The sequence below is a fragment of the Mytilus californianus genome, unplaced genomic scaffold (assembly GCF_021869535.1).
Source record: "Mytilus californianus isolate M0D057914Y unplaced genomic scaffold, xbMytCali1.0.p SCAF_3, whole genome shotgun sequence".
NCBI classification, from domain to species: Eukaryota; Metazoa; Mollusca; class Bivalvia; order Mytilida; family Mytilidae; genus Mytilus; species Mytilus californianus.
The window spans coordinates 103866374-103886648 of NW_026262679.1; the positions used below are offsets into that span (position 1 = coordinate 103866374).

Consider the following 20275-nt stretch of genomic DNA (forward strand, 5'->3'; position numbering starts at 1 on the left):
ATTTGTTACACGAATACAAACTAGAGTTTGAATATTGTATAATGCAAAAAACAACAACATTCTTTTAATATCATTACTTTGGATCATCTGAAGATTCGGTGTTTGCAATTTTTGCTAATTGTTGAGCCCCTTCTAGTAACCGCCAGTATGTATTCCAAAACAATATTATACATTTTAGGATAGCACAAAATATTATTTAATGCTCTACATAAACTGTTTTTAAAATAATACCAAAGAGAAACTTGTAAACCTAGTGATGCTTTTCATTATTCATTCATTTAGGGAGGCGTTGTACCAGAAATATAAAAAAAAAGGCACTGTCATTTTTATTATGAGGATTCGATATTAAACAAATTAAAAAAACTACTTTGTTAAATTGCTCCTTTATACTTCCGTTGAAAGTAAAATTTCGTTCAGATAATTGGAAGGTGGTCCATAACTTACTGCCACTCATTTCAAAATAACATAAGGAGATGTGGTATGATTGCCAATGAGAAAAGTCTAGTTTTCCAGAAAGTATGTTTACACTGACACCTTCATTAGTTGCCACAATTTTGCTTGGTAAAAGGGTTGATGAAATAACGAGGGTGCTCTCTAGTTATATTAATACTTGGGTTTCGCCTTTGGTTTTAAATACAGACCAGATAATGCTTGGTCTGTCAATTTAGAAAATATCTACACCTAAGAGTGACAATACAAAACTTTTCCTGCCCAATTGTTATTAATCACATCTAGATATGATATAGATATAAGAAGATGTGGTATGAGTGCCAATGAGACAACTCTCCATCCAAGTCAAAATTTATAAAAGTAAATCATTATAGGTCACAGTACGGTCTTCAACACGGAGCCTTGGCTCACACCGAACAGTAAGCTATAAAGGGCCCTAAAAATTACTAGTGTAAAACCATTCAAACGGGAAAACTAACGGTCTAATCTATATAAAAAACGAGAAACGAGAAACACTTATGAACCACATCAACAAACGACAACTACTGAACATCACTTCCTGACTTAGGACAGGTGCAAACAAATGCAGCATGTTTAAACGTTTTAATGGTACCAAACCTTCACCCTTTTTCTGAAACAATAGTGTAACATCACAACATAGAAAGACATACTATAAAATATCAACTGAAATAGCTTAACTCAATCAAAGGACATATTAACACTTGAGTTCACTTTAAAGTATACAACAAAGCAGTGTAATTATTCATCGATGGTCATTTCAACGGATGGAGGTGAAAAAGCATCGAGACGAATGTTAAGGACTTAAAAGGGTAGTGTAATTTATATAATTTATATATGACAGTATATGTGCTTATACTGCAAGTAATGTTGAATACTTTTATTCTAAAAAAATATACCGTTTAAAACAAAACAGAAAATCTGAAAAACCAGACTTTCAAAATACAATACCATAATTTTTCGGTCATGACAATTTTATCAGTAAATAAATGAATTAGTATAAAATCAAGTTAAACGATTTTTCAATTAAGACTAGCGACATAACATGCTCATTTAAGAATTTTGGAAAATTGCGATTTATTTTTTTGCATAAAAGTACTTACTCTATAATTACAATAATCTATTAGGAACTATTGATGAGTTGTTTAACTAAATAAGTATTATTATCGCTATTGTACGAATTTTTCCTTTGATCTTGCTGACTGATAATTTCCTTTCTCAGCGGAGTCGAGTGATATGAAAATTTTCGCTAGAAACTAAGGGAACACGTGCCGTTGTCAAGGAAATTAACAACGTCTTCATAGGTAAAATAGCGATAAACAGATTATCATTGGTCATCTCAACTCGATTGCTAACCATCTCAACGAGATTGATTTTCTCGCTTGAGCTGGTACGGCGAAAGTGAGAAAAGTAATCGAGTTGAGATGACCAATGATAATCTGTTTATCGCTATTTTACCTATGAAGACGTTGTTAATTTCCTTGACAACGGCACGTGTTCCCTTTGTTTCTAGCGATAATTTTCATATCACTCGACTCCGTTTTCATATCACTCGACTCCGCTGAGAAAGGAAATTATTAGTCAGCAAGATCAAAGGAAAAATTCGTAAAATAGCGATAATCTATAATTTTACACACACATTCCCATGGGGCTCTTCCCCTAATAGAAAAATAAGAATTTCCTAAAACAGTATGTTTGTAGGCCAATTTTTACTGTAAGTAGCGAAAAGAGAATATTCAAATGTCCAGTAATGTTTTAGTTCCCTCTAATTCTAATTGCAGGTAAAGGTAGATCATTTTTGTTAATGTATGCTGTTATACTTGTTATGAACCATCCTGTACAGAACTTCAACAAAAATGTACTTGTTATGTCTGACAGTTCAACATGTGGTCAAGAAATGGCATTCAATCAAACCAGGGAAGTTATTGAAGCAGCCTTTTCTCCAATGGCAGGTAATCTAGCTTTCTAATCAAAATTATATATCAAACAAAGCAAAGCATGAAGATTTCCTGCAGCACAGTTCATTAGTTCCAGCTAATTTATTACAAGTGGAAGGTTTAGCTAGCTATAAAACCAGGTTTAACCACCATTTTCTTCTGAAATGCCTGTACCAAGTCAGGAATATGGCAGTTGTTTTTCACTTGTTCCGTTGATTGATAGCGTTTGATTTTGCAAGTTTTTATGGACTTACCCTTTTTTGAATTTGCCTTGGAGTTCGGATTTTTTTATGCAAGTTTTTATTCATATGAAGCTCATCATCATGAACTAACCAAATCTCATTTTTATATTTTCGCCTTTTTCGATTATTAAGATAAACAGATGGAACTGATTTCCATGCACATAGCTACACCTGTTTCTGGAATTACCTTATAAGGAACACCACAGAAAAAAATGAACTTTTAAATCACACCATACAACCGTTTTTATTCAATAGGTGTAATAAAAACTATAAACAAGTTGATGGATGCTCTAAAACAGTTTGCGGCTCTTATACGGAAGGCGTTTACAGCACTGCAGTCAGCTATCACCGAAATAGGTAAGCATGAGAGAAAGTGCTGTATTCAATCTTAAATTAGTTAAGGAATGCAATCGTACACAAATGCTAGAAAATAAAGGTGAAAAAAGTTAAAGGATTAGCTTTTCATTATGTATTCTTTTAATGGATACTTCTTTAACTATCAATATATGCCATTATGGCATTATACAACCTAACAAACATTTCTCTGTGTATAAAATTATTTTACAAAAATCAGTTTCTGTAAATTTTTATATCACTTTATTTATTTTCTTGCTTTGTCTGCTTGTCAAGAATCTCATGCGTATCCAGGACAAGAACAAATTGGTAATCAGCATAATAGGTATGTTCTGAAAAGTAGATCGACTGGAATGAAGGTCGTAAAAGTTGGTCTGCCATTGCAAAATGAGGGTATGTTGGATAGGGGCAGACATTTTGCCTTCCAACTGGCCACCTAAGAACCATTCAAAGAGTTGTAAAGGGTTCTTTATACTAGTGCACTCATCCTACACTAGCATCTTATTAACAACATGTAACGTCCAATTTCTGACAGGACGGGTATAATATGACATTCTCACAGTATATTTAAAGGTGAGGCCGAAGTAGAGTCGGAAAGGGCTGCAACGCATTGATGCATACACAATTTCTTTGTTTTCAAATGATTTTGATACTGTTTATTTTCCTTAATTGAATCAAACAAAGCTTTTGTCGATTTTGTTGCTTCACGAAGCACAAGCCTTATTTTTTAAATTTTCTACTAGACCTTCACGTTAACTTACAAGTGTCAAATGACACAATGGTGATATTGAGGAGCTGTCAAAGTGAAATACAGAGTAATTGTTTCCATGTTGATCATGGATATAAAGGGATTTTTCTTTGTCACATAACAAACCTGAAACATGCTTATTTTTTTATAGCTGCTGTATTGGATCGGGCGTTAAAATGGCTGGGAAACATTGTAAATATATGTAACGAGAAAATGGGTCAACCTTTCAAGAGATGTAATAAAGCATTTGAAACTGCTTTTAGGAGATGCAAGTACGTGATAAGAATTTCAGATAAATTATTTTACTGCAACATGATAGTGCAAGCATAATCACATTTACAAATTTCTCTAGGTATCGATGAACAGTGACATGACCAGACAGATCATTGCCAGTTAGGTAGCTTAAATGATTTTCCTGAATATAAAATCTATTTATAAAAATAGTTATCTTTTAATTTTTTAACCTGCATAGGAGGCTCTGCACAGACAGTCTTTTAAATGTTTATATTCACGAAAAGACAATAGTTCTCTATTGAATGTACATGTGGCTGGCAAGAGCAGACCGGTGTGCTCGATAATTTAGGTGTCAAGGTTCCAAGATATGCAAAACAAAATAGTTGTTTTCGGACTATTTGTCTTTAATCAAAAAGATGCTTTATATATTGTAGCTCGATACTATCATTTGTGTATACATAACTATTTAACAAACACAACACAAGTTTGTGTTATTGTGCAGTTGCATTAAACTTTTAATGGCCATAGAAACAGGTGTAAACAGTCCAAAATTGCCAGTTTGTTGATGAAGAGTACAGTTTCTATTGTTAACCCTTAACTGTATATCCGCCTGCTTAAAACAGGTGGTGATTTCTTGACGGTGAACTCGTTTTACCTGATAGGCGTGCTATTGGGCGCCCGCCAAACATGTTTAACCCCGCCACATTCTTTTTGTTTGTGCCTGTCCCAAGTCAGGAGCCTGTAATTCAGTAGTTGTCGTTTGTTGCTGTATATCATATTTGTTTTTCGTTTATTATTTTGTACATAATTCAGGCCGTTATTTTTCTCGTTTGTATTGTTTTACATTTGTTATTTCGGGGCCTTTTATAGCTGACTATGTGGTATGGGTTTTGTTCATTGTTGAAGGCCGTACGGTGACTTATAGTTGTTAATTTCTGTGTCATTTGGTCTCTTGTGGAGAGTTGTCTCATTGGCAATCATACTGCATCTTCTTATTTTTATATTAACCAATAATATGATTATTTCCAGCCTATTCTATTTTATGATTTTCAATTAAAGTTTGAACTTCAAAATTATAGACCACTGTTAACATGAAAGAACGCATTGAACTGCTGATAGATTTTAATATACGTATTAGATAGATTTCTTAAGCAGTTTAGCTTATCACTAATGAATGTGTTTACTTTTTAGATCAACTAAGCTATTTCCATCACTTTTTGTCCGTTGTGTGATTATTGTTGACATAACCATTTTCAGAAATCTTTTTATCTGAAACCAAAGAACGGATTTGAACCGAACTTTTTGTGAATGTTCCTTGGGATATTTAATTTATAAATTGTGTCCTTTATTTAATTCGTCAACACACATGGTCGCCGTCGATAAGATATAACATAATGGATAGAACTGAGGATTATGGCTTATATATAAAAAAGATATTGTTCACAAGTCAAAGCAAAACTGACTGATAAAACATAGTCAGCAAGTCTATTACTATATACTTTTTTAAAAAATCGGACAACCCATTTTGAGTTATTTTTCCTAAGATTTATATATTTTTAGCAATGTTTTCAATTTTTTACTATTATCTGAAAACTATAGGGCTAGATTAAATATGTAAATTGCAGAAATTATCACCAGAAAAACTCATTCTGCTCTGGTTATTTCAGATAAATTGGAACAAATATCATAAACTGTAGAACAAGATCGAGATACCTTGAAAATTTCAGAAAATCGGACAAATTTCTCAATTTTTTTTGTTGTTGTTGGTTTTTACGTAAAGAGTAAAAATGTTTGGGAAAAAAATATAACTGCAAAATTGATGAGCAGAAACGAGATGTATTTACCCTTAAACTTTGAGAAAAATCGGCAGGCTTTTTTTTTTTATATAAAACACCTTAACAAATTTGAACCATACTTTTTATGAATGCTTCCGGGGGTGTGTAGTTTATAAATAATATCTGATTCTGAGGAAAAAATGGAACATGGCTGCCAAACTGCAGTTTTTGACTTGCATCTCCCAAATTATATAAGATAGAGAAATAGAAAATCTGGCAGAGTTAAAGTGATGAGAATGTCAAGATCTACAAAGTCCTTATAGGATCGAAATTGTCTGTACATTGTATGATGATTTTCGCTGGTATTGGTTAATATATCAAAAATTTTTAAAAGAGCGAGAGCCACAGTTTGAATAGCCAAAATGATCAGCATATCACCATCTACAAAAGTTGCCATATTTTGAAATTATCACGACTTTCTGAGAATTGTTCCCAAGGAATTTGTTCATTACTGTGTTTCACTTATATCAGAAAAATATAAGAGCTAGAGGAAAAGCGTATATTGTAACATCGATAAGTACATCAATATTTACCAAAGTCCTTATTACGCTGAAATTGTCCGCTTACTCCACGAAGAGTGACTTAGATTAAAATGCGTTATATTTTACAATCTGTGTCACAGATGACCACCGATTTGTTGTTATTGTCGTAACCGCAATCCCGTCTTCTTTCCCTCGATTGTGACATTACCGAATATAACTATTCAAGGAATTTTGTACTTACCTTCACGAGCAACACGACTGGTGTCACAAGTCGTTAGTGTTCGAAAAACTTTTACATTTTACAAACAGTAAATTTACAGAAACACGTAAACATTATATACCATGCCAGCACAGAAGCGATGACTGCTAGGTTGGTGATACTCTCAGAGAGGAGAAATCCATGAGCATTGGAATCTACCCAGTGATTTAAAAAACTAATTAAAGATACCTGGCTTATAATTCATTACACATACATGCGTCAGCATGTAAGCTGTATATATATACTGTAGAGGATCAATTCAGGTATATTTTTTATGCTCTTGAGACCTCATGAAACCTACCTCGTATGCACAAAGGTAGAAATATTGAATACAATTTAAAGGCAAGATTGACCTTAGATGGATTTAGATGGATTTAGCTATTTATTTTTTTATGTCCTTTTATGTCATATAGCTCTTCAACTGTTTCGGCTCTTAAAGCTGAATTTCTGGCGAAATCACAACAAATGTTTAGACAAACAAATTGACCAACTATCCGTGACGTTAGGCTAACATATGTTTTGCCAGGTTTACATGTAATTTGTAACTTCCTAAAACAGAATTTTAGTAAATTTCTATGTTGACCCCCCGATGGACAAAAAAAAAAAAAACAAAAAATATAATTTCATATGAAATAATTAAAACTAATATATGAATTGATATGATAAATGCCGTTCTTTGTGCTTTTGTGACTGCTTTTTTTTCTATTTAAGAGATGCTTTGGGCATTTTTGGATTTATTTGCCATGTTGTAAAGGCTGTTAGCTATGTTTGCTATATCTGCAAAAGTAAGTAACACTAACATTTACATTTTTAAAATCGTAATTTTGTGTTTTATTGTGAAGGTTATTTTTCAAATTTTTGGACATTATCTGGTTTATAAAACGTTTAAATTCAACTATTTCCCCACGATGGTAAAAAGTTTTGCTTTACTTGTATGATTTTGTTTGGCTTTCGACAAATAAATGGTTTGGCATTAAGCACTCAATCTTTTTTTAATTGCTGTTTTGTTTTCAAACTAAACACCAATTGAAATTTTGAAACAATCTGAAGTATACATATATTGTTCCTTTTTTTCAGTTACAGACTTGCTTTGTATTATTGCATCCTGGATTAAAAACCTAGTAGTTGACAAAATTGTAAAACGTAAGTACTTTATATTTTATCACTTAAAATATATTCAAAACGAGGATTGGTGTCCAAGCATTTTATTTTTGTCTCCTTTCACTAAAGAAATCATATCAAAATATCGATGAGAAAAAAAATCCAATAATAGGATCATGACTAATTGATTAACATGCTTTATGCCATGGAAAGAAATGTCTGAAGGGCAAATGTCAACATCAGCAGCAATGTAGACAGCGACAAGTGAGGACAAAACACGTGGTGGACACTTTATACACAGGCCTCGCAACTTTATCTTGGTACCTACATTTGTACTGTAAAATCTATAAAACGCACTAAAGAAGCAAGAAGATACCATATAGGACAATCATTAACTAAAAGTCGAGGACAGAAAAAAACAATATTCTATATACAAAGAAGAGGACACACTACAGTCGAAAAATATTACATAGAAAAATAAAGATTGAGCTTCACAAACCGCAAAAAAAATTTTGATTTTTGGTGAACCCAGGGTCATTTTTTGAGCAGATCCTGTGGCAACCGTCGTGTTACATATGCCATAAAAAGGCGACAAGTCAAAAGAAGAAAGGAATCATACAGTGAGTCGACAGGATCAGTTCCAGACTCAACTAAAGATTGAGCTTCACAAACCGCAAAAAAACATTTTGATTTTTGGTGAACCCAGGGTCATTTTTTGAGCAAATCCTGTGGCAACCGTCGTGTTACATATGACATAAAAAGGCGACAAGTCAAAAGAAGAAAGGAATCATACAGTGAGTCGACAGGATCAGTTCCAGACTCAACGAATAATGTATCGACAGTTAATAGGACACAATCGTTTAAATCAGATTTTCATTCAATTACCATCTGCAACATTTTTTAGCCTGCGTCTTTTTCTTTTTTTGCGTTCAAGAACTTTATCACAAGTTGAATTTATTCTTTTGTTTCATTACAACACTCTAAATTCAATCACTGAGTTATTGACACCACTTTTTGAGAAAAAAAATTGCATTAACTCAAACTATAAACAGAATTTCACCTTCTATTATACATAAAGACTGGAGCCAGGAGGTAGAATGGGTGATAAAACAAAAATTGTAAGATTTTTTCATGCTAAGGCAAAATGTAGTTCATATTGTTTTATTTCTAAATATTATAAAACTAGAGGTCATCGTGTTTGTTTTCAAGCTACACATTTTGTAAAACAGAGGCGGAGAATACAAAGGGAGCAATCAATTCTTATAAGTCGATGACAAAGTCATGGCAAAAAATCGAAGAAATTCTAACAACAGTATACAAAACACGACATAGAAAGATAAAGGGCAAAGCAACACGAACCCTACAAAAAAAGGGGAGTCTCCGGTACTTTGGAGGGGTAAGCATGAGTTCCTGCCCACATGTGACACCAGTCACATTGATAATTAAAAGTCCAAAAGCGATGATAAGTCTCATTCAGTGATAAGTCGCAGCAATTGATATCACATCCAAGGAAAAGTATTATGCAGAAAAAAAAAAACATATAACCATAGACGGAATATACCCACAGGCACTTGTCTCTGAAAAAAATTTCCTATATACCTTTATATAACACAAGGTACTTAACTTGCATTTTTGAAAAATGTCTCCCGGTCGCTAACTTCCGTTATATTTCGATTTTTTTGTTGTCAACCCAACTAAAACTTGTTATGCCGTAAATCTAAATTGATTTATCTACACAATGGCTTTGAATATATCAAAGAAAAATCAATATTCACTAGTCGAATAGAAACTGACAAATAATAACAAAAACGAAAAACAACGAAAAGACTAATACCTGTCTGCAAACCACTACATAGAAAACTAAAGACTGAACAAAAGAAATCCCACCAAAAACCAGGTGTGCTTTCGTGTGCTCCGGAAGGGTAATCTGTTTGAGGACCAGCTCGTCCTTGCAGGAAAGGTTACGCTTAATCACTGTAATTAGACCCTTGTCTGCATGTATCACCCGTCGTGTTTATCATGGTAGTTACACATTCGGTGGCAAGTCTCATTATGTGATACACAATTGAGAAAAAGAGGACGTTATCGTGGCAATGATACTTGAAATATATCCGTGGTCATCTGTGGCATAGATTTTCCATAACGATCAATTAAATCATGATGGCCTCCGTTAAACTTTCGAAGGGATTATGTCGACTTTTAACAACTAGGAACCACCAATCAGCCATCAAGATACAAGTTAAAATATTAGACACACTTAGCTGAATCTGTGGTATCCTTTCAAGGTCGATGGGATAGATACGTTCTATATAGACACAAAACTTTGAATTATTTGGTAAGAGGACATCCTTTTTTAGTCACTGATGAGTCTTTTGTAGACGAAACCAGCGTCTGGCGTACACAATTACAATCCTGGTATCTATGATGAGTTTATTTGCAACAACTGGGTCGATATTACTGCTGGTGGAGTTTTTCTCTCCGAGGGTATCCCAGTAGTCAGCACTTCTGTGTTGACATGAATTATCATTGGTATGGTCATAATTATAATTTAAGTGTTAACAAAACTTCGAACTTTTCGAAATGCTCAGGATTTTCTTCCCCAGGAATAGATTACCATAGCTGTATTTGGAAAAACTTCTAGAAATTTTGGGTTGCTCTTCAATTTCTTACTTTATTTAGCCTTTTAAACATTTTTGATTCGAGTGTCACTGATGAGTCTTTTATAGACGAAACGCGTGTCTGGCGTACACAATTTCAATCCTGGTATCTATGATGGGTTTATTTAGCAGAACTTTAGTTCAAGGATAACGCTATCTTCTTTTCATAATTCCTGTGTATGAAGAGTGCCTCATATGAATAAAGAAACATTTCAACAAACGAGAAGCTCAGCTGTTTCCTATAAGAATTAATATTGTCTGTCGAAAAACACATAACATTAAAAATGTAGACCACTTGAGTGTCAATTGTATTCAGTTGTCATTTTCAAATTAAAATTAAAGTAGATTAAGTCACATTTAGGTTTCAACCAGCGATCTCCTTTCTGACCGCTGATAAACTCTCCTGCTGCACAGAAAGAGAAAAAATGTAAAACAAAACCTAAACCTTCGTTAAACATCAAAAGATAACACATTAAGTTGCAAAGTTTAATTTAGAGCAAATATAGGATGGTGTAGTTATTTAAAAGAAAGTGCTAGACAAGCAGACTAAAATATTTACGATGAAACTACATGTAAATGATTTTTTTTATCTTTTTAAATCACTTTGTGACACAGTGGCTTTCCTAATTCTATTTCAGTTCAGACAAATAAAATTAACAAGTATTTGATTAATTAAAAAATAGGAAACATTGCACGGAATTCAGGATTTTTTTTTCTGTTTGTTGTTTGATGCAAGGTAAATTTTGTCAAACTTTATTGGTTTACAAAAAAGGTTAGAAATTTGTTTCTAGAAAAATGCGATATTATTAATGATCAACAAACTTGTTTGCTCATTTTACGGTTTATTAACAAGTACTTAGCATTTTCGTCATTTTTATTACAGCTGTGGAATCTGCTATATTTGATATCAAGATGATGTTTTACTTTAATGTCACTATAAATTACCACTATGAATTTAACATGACACAGTCCAAATCATACACACAAGTAAGAAAAGACATTATGAATGAGGTGAAAGAAAGACTTGGCAGCTTTTCAGAAGTTATGTCAGTGATGACAAATGTCATGCTATTAACCATTATATTTGTATTTATCAAGTAAGTTGATTTTTTAAACTGTTCTAATGAAAGAAATATCATAACAGTATTGCTCCTATTTTGCTTAAAAAAGAACAGAAAAACTACAAATATACCTTAAATGTATGAGATATTTAGGAAATATTCTTATACTTTTCTTAGTCATCAATTTTGAAATCTTTGAACAAAAAATATCATAAAGGTTATGTGATTGAAGACAATTTTTGTGTAAATTATGACAACTCATTGAGTAATTTTCCCATACCACTTATTGGAAACTTAATTCTTGATATAATTCACTAAACTTACACATATCGTTAACTGGGCATACAATTGTGCACCTTTTGTTTTTATATTTTCTTAGAGTGATTTTTGTGGGCATGCACTATCATTGGATTTCGTCCTTTTTTATTTTATAATTTGGGGAGACGACAGCCGGCGACAATCTATGTTTTAATTATTAGTTCTTGCAATATTACACATTTTTTAATTATAATATTGGAATTCTAAGTTATATATATTAAATGGTCAATGTTTTGATATACCCTGATCATGGTCAAATTAAACGGACTTGTTAAAATATTAATATTCCACCTAAGGCGTTTTTTTTTATATTCGTTATAAAGTATCTTAACTTGTTGCATCAAGAAATAGCCAAGTATCTTAGTTGTATTTGGCAACAACTTCGTACTTTATTTGGCCTTTTTAACTCTTAATTCGAGGGTCATGGTGAGTCTATAGTAGACGAAACGCGGGTCTGGCTTACACAATTTTAAAGCATGGTACCTTTAATGAATTATGTCCTACTTACCTAACAATAAAACTTACTACTTACTGTTGCATCAGCATTTAAAGTTTAAAACGACAAATCGTGGTAAACAAATTAATATCAACACTCAATATATCAGTAACTTTTAAAGAGTAAAAATAAAAAAGATGGTTATAAAACCTTTTAACCTCAGCTTTTATTTTTTTTCTTAAAAGAGATATTTTTTTACAATTTAATCAGTTAGACAACTCTCTTCAACTTCTCTCTTTCGACACATACATTGTTTGGTTAGATTGTATCTATATATTTGCTTGAAAAATATCCATTAAATACAATAATAACTGACTTGTACTTGTTCTGTCATTATTTCAAATGCCTGTTGTTTCAGAGCAGTTATATACAGACAGAAATATTTGAGTAGCGATAAGTTTGATAACTATTACTTAACGTACAAGGTACAAGAAGTTGATCAACGTAGAAAGCAAATGGGAAAAGAAAGAATATACCCAATGACTAGGAAAGAGAAAAGAAAATATGTTGCTTCAAGTATGTTCAATGGTTTTGTTTTTTGCATACGTTTGTCTTTCCAAGTTTTGCGCTATTTGTATCTGGTGGAGGATATCAAGAAACACATGTTGTTTTGTTTTCACTGAAACTAGAGTACCAGAGGGTCAGTGATACATCTAGTAGAATTCCAGTCATGTAGCGTATCGGTAAACTCGAATAAAAAAAGCAATGTGCATTATGATTTGCCTTCATTTTTGCTTAATTTTAGTTTTGCTTGCCAATCACTGTTTTTACTGAGCTATTTACTATACATTTATTGCTTGTTTTTCTTTTTGCAATGCTGCTTTTGATGGCTTATTTATTTGGTATTCTTATTAATGCCTTTACCTATGCGGTGGTTTGTGCTCTGCTTTCTATTTGTTTTTTATTATGCGCATCATTTTGTGTTTTGGTGTTTATTTTATATGTTGTATATCTATAGGCTGATGTTTTATATGGTTGGTTACGTGAGTTTCCTTAAAGCTCATGTTAAACTATGTATATATGTGCCGAATAAATAAAATGTCCTTTCGTACTTAGCCATCTTCAATGTACTGGAATAATTAAAACGACACATTCGCCATGTGAATTTTCAGTTTAAAAATTATGCAATTGACTATAGGTTGCAATTCCCACAATTTATGCAAACTTTACACAATTCTAACTTTTCAGTAATCCCTTTTCAATGCATTATGTATTAGCTTTCCAAACTTTTGAAATTGAGCTTTCTTGATCAAGTCTTTTGTAATCCCAAAATTCAATATATAACCGAAAGGTTGCATATTGCTGCTTCAAAAGAAGGGTAAGTCAAATCTCTAGTCCTATGGACAACGAAGCAAATCGTCAATTTATAGGTCGGGGAAGGAATATACATCCTAGCAGTGACAAATCGGGCTTTTTATTTGAAACAGTTTTCATAAAAATACAATTGTGATTAATCGCCATAAGATTCAAAGATAGGGACATAAAAAGTCATTTTAAAACAATGCATAATCCACTTTTGCAGCATCCATAAAACTGGTAAGGAGAGAGAGGTGCAAAATGGCAAAAGGATTTTTTATATTATTCATAGCAGGGTGTCATGCTTCGTTTTATCTGATGTCGGATTATGGTTTATGGTGGTTGTTAACAATGCTGAGAAAGCATTTGATGCTCAAAACAAATAATACAGGTAAACTATTTAGGTGTTACACAGGTGCCAATCATAATGCCATTAAAGTTCCAAAGTATGTATAAATAGTTTTAATTTTTACCATACTGATTTGAAAGTCATTTAAAAGCATTCGCTTTTCTTAATGCAAGTTTGAACTTAAGTAAATACTGACCTACTGTCCAAGTCACATCTTATGTTAAGGAAGCAACTTTGGCAATATTGCTGTCTACAAAAGTTTTTTTGAATCGATGATTTTTTCTTTGATTTCCATATTTTATTTATTATTAACATTTTAATATAGAAAAAAAGAGAAAGTAGAAACAAATGTCAAAGTGTCCCTGTATATAAAAATTAGCTTTTTTTTGTGTTTAGTACGTTTGTTTGAGCAATGTACTTTAAAAAGGCATTAGCTACGAGATATGAAAAAAAAATAGAATTTGATTTAGTTTGGTTCATCATTAATAAAAGTGAAATAATGAAATAATAATTCGCTTTTAGCAGCCAATTTTATTCAATTTTGTCAAAATAAGCAAAGAAACATCGCTGATGAATTATTCACTTGCAAGTGAATAATTCGACCCCATTGAATCCGTATTCATGTGACCTTCAATTTAATCCATTAGCTAGAGATTGGTTACGCATGTTTTAGTAGTGTTCAGCCAGTAAAAGGAAAAGAATGTCAACATTGAAAGTGAAACAAAGGTGAACCATTTCGTTGACTGATTCGATCCACAAAAATCATTCCTTTACAAGTAAAAACGATAATTAACTTATTTTTTTAACCTATAACATGAAATCAAACAGACATAAAAAAAAATCCAATTGCACGAGGTCGCTATCTATTTATATTCATGTTAATGTTTATATCGGGTTATGTGACTGTCGGGAGTCTTCGGAGGTCATCTCGATAGTAAATTAGATGGCGTCTAGACTAAAGTACACACGAAATTATGATATACATATTATCGAGAACGTGCATTGTTAACTGTTTATTTCAGACTTATTGTAATTTGGATATACGTTTTAGTATGTTATAAATCAAATATGAGAATTTGAGTCAAATCGGTGAACATGATTTTGAAAGCTAATGCCCCTTTAAATGTGTTGTTTGTTATAGTCCCGCCACATCTGAAGATGCATGTACAAGGAAGAGGTGCTATGGCAGACATGTATAAAGCTATGATCGGTATGTTTGACCCAATTGCGCAGGCTGGATCTAAACTTGAAACAGCACCATGCCTTCCAGAACCATATGAACCAGAATGGGCAGTATATGATGAGATAGGCAAGTGTACAGCATTTTCTTTTTCTGAAGACTTGCATATACATGTAATTGATCAAAATATAACAAACTAGTTAACTACCGATAGTATTTTTCTTGAAAATCCACAAAAGGATCAATTACACTGTGTACAGGTATTTGAAAGCATGTACTTTTATTAGATTGTAAGTTTGATCTAAAATGTAATACTAGCATAATGTGCAAGTCAGGTGTTAAAGTAAGTTCGCAACTTTGACCATGTTTATCAATTTTTTTGCTTACATATAAAAATAAGAAGATGTGGTGATTGCCAATGAGACAACTCTCCACAAGAGCCCAAATGACACCGAAATTAACAACTATAGGTCATCGTACGGCCTTCAACAATGAGTAAATCCCATACCGCATAGTCAGCTATAAAAGGCCCCGAAATGACAAATGTAAAACAATTCAAACGAGAAAACTAATGGCCTGATTTATGTAAAAAATGATAAACGAAAAACAAAAATATGATATACAGCAACAGACGACATGCATATTTACCCTGTAGTCGCACCGGTCTAGCTTCTCTGGAATTCATGCGCTTCCCTCAATTTTTGTTTTGTTTCGCCTGCGACGAAGGTTGCAAAATGCGAGACATAGGGATTACTATCCGGCGGCTGCGTAAACTATTTGTATAAAGCTTTATAGTTCAGAAGGTAGAAGACCTGGATGATTCATACCTTGTATGCAGATGCCTTATGTTACAAAGTTTCCGTCTGTCGTATGCCCATTGTCCTTGACATCCTTTTCATGCTTTAGCGGCTGCTTGAAAAAGGCCGGTTTTTTTTGGCAAGTGAAACACTCGCGCATAATGAGCAATAGGATAATTATATTTCATATATGAATCCTTGCAAGGTCTACATGTTCATCAGATAGCGTTCACCTGACCTCAACCTCATTTCATGGATTAGTGATCAAGGTTAAGTTGTCAATTCGCTTATCTCAGTTACTTTAAGCAATTGGTTACCTATATTTGGTGTATGGAATGATGGTAATCTATTCATATCTGTCTGGCAGGTTTCATCCGACATTTCCCCTCATTTTCATGGTTCATGAGTTAGTGTACAATAGACTTGAATATTGCATGTTATATCAGATCCCAGATGACATGATACGACAACGTTGCTAATAGGAATTAGGTAGTTTACAAAAAGGAAATACAAAACATAGTTTTGACGTAAGGGTTGGAGAAATAGAAAATCAAGCAAGGAGAAATCCGGCTGTAAAAATAGGTCAACAATATTTTGTGTATTGAATGATTGTAAGTTGTATATGTCCGACTGGCAGGGTTCGTCTGATTTCTTAATTATAATTGTTTCTCGGATATAAGCTATAAGCAATATGCTAACTATAGCTGGCGTATTGTATGATTGTAAGGTGTACATGTCTGTCTTGCGGGCCCCTTTGACCTTGACCTCATTCAAATCGACCATTGATAATGTGAAGTTTATGTGACACTTGTATTAAAACCTTCATATCACAGACTTTCAACATAAATTCAATCATGATAAGTAAAGCAGGCGAGACATTTCAGCGTGTGCATTCTTGTTTACCTTGATTTGTATTTTATAAGATCAGATCGGTAAACTACTGATGTGTCTAATCTAAGATAATCTTAGTAGCCTACTCAATTAAGAAACACCAGTAATTCCAAATATGCTTATGTGGCAACTATGACGTGTATGGCTTTTTTTAATAGCTTTCAAAAACGTACGTGCTTTTTGTAATATTTTTTACTATGTCACTGCTGATGCTTTCTGAATAATGTTTAGTTTGCATCCATTTTTAGCTCACCGGGGCCCGAAAGGCCCCATGTGAGCTTATGCCATCACTTGGCGTCCGTCGTCTGTCGTCGTCGTCTGTCGTCGTAAACTATTTAAAAAATCTTCTCCTCTGAAACTACTGGGCCAAATACCTTCAAACTTTAACTAAATGTTCCTTAGGATATCTCATTTATAAATTGTATCCGCAGTTTTGAATTTGATCCATCGACAAACATGGCCGCCATGGCTAAAAATAGAACATAGGGGTCAAATGTAGTTTTTGGCTTATATCTCAAAAACTAAAGCTTTTAGAGCAAATCTGACATGGGGAAAATTGTTCAATTGGTCAAGATCTATCAGCTCTGAAATTTTCAGACGAATCGAACAACCCATTGTTGGGTTGCTGCCACCGAATTGGTAGTTTTAACAAAATTTTGCAGTTTTTTGTTATTATTTTGAATATTATTATAGATATATATAAACTGTAAGCAGCAATAATGTTCAGCAAAGTAAGATCTACAAAAAAGTTAATATGACCATAACTGTCAATTGACCCCTTAAGGAGTTATTGCCCTTTAAAGACAATTTTACACAATTTGTTCATCAAGTTTGCTAACATTCAAAAATCTTTTCCTCTGAAATACAGGTGAGCGATTCAGGCTCTTGAGAGCCTCTTGTTATTTATACATGTAAGACCATCTTATTTCAAATCATTTCGGTGTTCGAGTTGTCATATAAAGCTGATCTTGTATTTTCACTTGAGAATGTACGGAAAGTGAAAATTTAAATATTTGATAAATTTAGGGAGCTACCATTTGATTTTTATGGGTTTTGTGTTTTATCTGTTCCCGGGTTTGTCTTTTGTTCATTGGTTGCCCTTCTTTATGACTATTCTCTTAGTGTTGCATTCTATTTGTAATTTAGTAATTATGTTTTAAACTTGAGTTTTATTATATTTAAGGACCTTTTGTCTATTACAAAATATTTTAAATTGTATCCCAGTTAGGGGGGGGGGGGCTAGGATGAAAATTTTTTTCCTGCCTTTTTATTTTTCCCTCTATTTGGTCCTGCCTTTTTATTTTTCACTCTAAAAAATGGGGGGGGGGGGGGAGGGCAGGAGGATTTTGAAAATAAATAACTCAGCCTTGATAATAACAAAAATGAATGGTTTGCTCTGTGGTAGTTTGAAAATAAATAACCTGACTTACAATGTATGGAAAATAACTTGGCAGGTCTTTTAAGCCATTTTATAAATGCTATTCTGAAGTATGAGATGGCACCAGATTCTTCCAAAATTCGTCTTTTTTCATATTTTTTTCGGGAAAAACTTCCCAAATCTTTTAATAATATAAATATTAATGTATTTGAAATGTTTGAAAATGGGTTTCATTTCACTTGAGGTGTATTGTCTGGTGAACATTTACCTCACTTTTATTACAGGCCCCCTCTTAACTTAATTTGAAAAAAAACATAATTGACAGGCATAAAAGGTTTTTCTGCAAACTGAAACATTTTTTGCTTTGTCCTACATATTGGTCTTTTGATGTTGTCCGTAAAAACTAAAAGTCTTACACTGAATCTACATAATTTGCTTTGAGACCAGAATATTGTCAAAAAATTAAAACAGAACTTGCTTTTCAGATTAAGAAAGGGTCTGGGAAACGCGCATAATGCATGATGTTGCGCCATTTTTTCTATAGCTTCTTGGGGCCTTCAGCGAACCCCAGACTCTTCGCTGATTTTTGTTTGTTTTATAAAATGACCATAAACCCACTTATTCATGGTATGCCATCAATATTTCTGACCTGACACTACGTACTTTTTATTGCTTAATTCTTTAGAATTTAATATGCAATGTTTCGGGTTCTTTCGGGAAAAGAGGCTAGTTACAGCTCAGCTTTAATACTTTGTACGTATGCAATATATGCAGTTTGCAATTCAGAAGATTAACTTCCAGAGGATGGTGATTAATTCTGATTGACTTAATTGACTATGCTATTTATTTAAGAATTTAAAAATTGTATGTTTTCAAATAGTAGAAAATAAATAATCTGTCCTTTTGGTCCACAAAAATAAATAACAAATCCTCCTAACCTCCCCCCCCCCCCCCCCCCCCCCCCCCCCCCCCCACCACCACCACCACCACCACCACCACCACCACCCCGAATATCAAATGGTCGTCCACTAACCAATGAAACCGTTGTTTGGTATAAGTCAAATATCAACTGTTTATCATTCTCTATGGACACCCTAAAAACCATCAACCATTTCAATCGACAAATATAGATAAATCAACCGTGTTTGCTGCACATTCCGTACATTGTATGCCAATTCACTTAATTGGTGATTCGAAACTTGTGTATCTTTACTATTTTATTTTGAAGGTTGCATATTTGGACTATGCGTCTTTCTTGTAATGTTTGAAGCATACGGTTTACGTCTGAGGCATATTATCTGTGGTTGTTTCTTTCCAAAAAGAGAAGGCGCAAGAGGAGTTTGGTTGTACAATCATATGTTAAAGACCAGAGGAGGATTTTTGAAATTTGAGCGACGCAAAATCAGGAGGGAATATAATACATCGTGTTCACGACAGAAAGCAAGCATCAAAGGAAAGCTTGCAGCAAAGTTAGTTCTTTTTTTAATGATCACTGCATTTATTTTGAGGAACACACAGCTCTCAAAACATTATTCCTTTACACATATTACGTTTATGGGAACCAACTGTGTTCCTCTTCTTATCGACATATTCTTTTATTCATATGAGGCAGACATCATACAGGAGCTTCTTGGGAAGAATGAAAAGAAGTAAGCATTATCCTTTATCTTCACGTTCCAATATATATATGATGTCCTCTCACTAGATAATTCAAAGTTTGGTGACTATGTTGAAAGCATCTATCCAATTGAACTTGAAATAAAGGATACAACAGGTACATTTTAGTTTGCCTCATATCTTGACTAACATCTATATCTATGACAATGAGGGTCGATTGTGAACAAAACTATACGACAAAAGAGATGATTTCAGTTCCTGAACTTTCAATTTCTATGTATGAATTTTCCAGCAGCGCCTGCATAGGAGTACATATCTTCCATTTGACACGAGATTCCAGAGCTTGCGTTTCCTATCATGATATCCTTGATAAAGAGTTGCTGCTTACAAAGGAGATATTACACTTCCCGGTGAAGTTGAAGTCATTCCTTCGAAAAATTTACGGACGCCATTATGAGTTGGTTGATCGATATGGAATATCTGTTTCGCAGATGACGACGGATATGTTAATTGTCGTAACCACAATCCCTTCCCCTTTTATTCGAATGAGACATCACCGAATTAAACTTATGAAC

The 20275-nt window shown here is 33.3% G+C and overlaps 1 protein-coding gene across 1 annotated transcript in view; it reads left to right on the forward strand.

Moving 5' to 3' along the window:
• LOC127733705 (DC-STAMP domain-containing protein 2-like) overlaps positions 1-20275 on the forward strand; it is a 39548-nt gene that overhangs the window by 4347 nt on the left and 14926 nt on the right. Inside the window, exons 4-13 of the mRNA XM_052243018.1 lie at positions 2250-2420; positions 2903-3004; positions 3901-4021; positions 7271-7344; positions 7637-7702; positions 11201-11414; positions 12551-12708; positions 13715-13879; positions 14979-15146; positions 19312-19552. Coding sequence (XP_052098978.1) covers positions 2250-2420; positions 2903-3004; positions 3901-4021; positions 7271-7344; positions 7637-7702; positions 11201-11414; positions 12551-12708; positions 13715-13879; positions 14979-15146; positions 19312-19552 — 1480 coding nt within the window. The remainder of the gene's footprint in view (positions 1-2249; positions 2421-2902; positions 3005-3900; positions 4022-7270; positions 7345-7636; positions 7703-11200; positions 11415-12550; positions 12709-13714; positions 13880-14978; positions 15147-19311; positions 19553-20275) is intronic.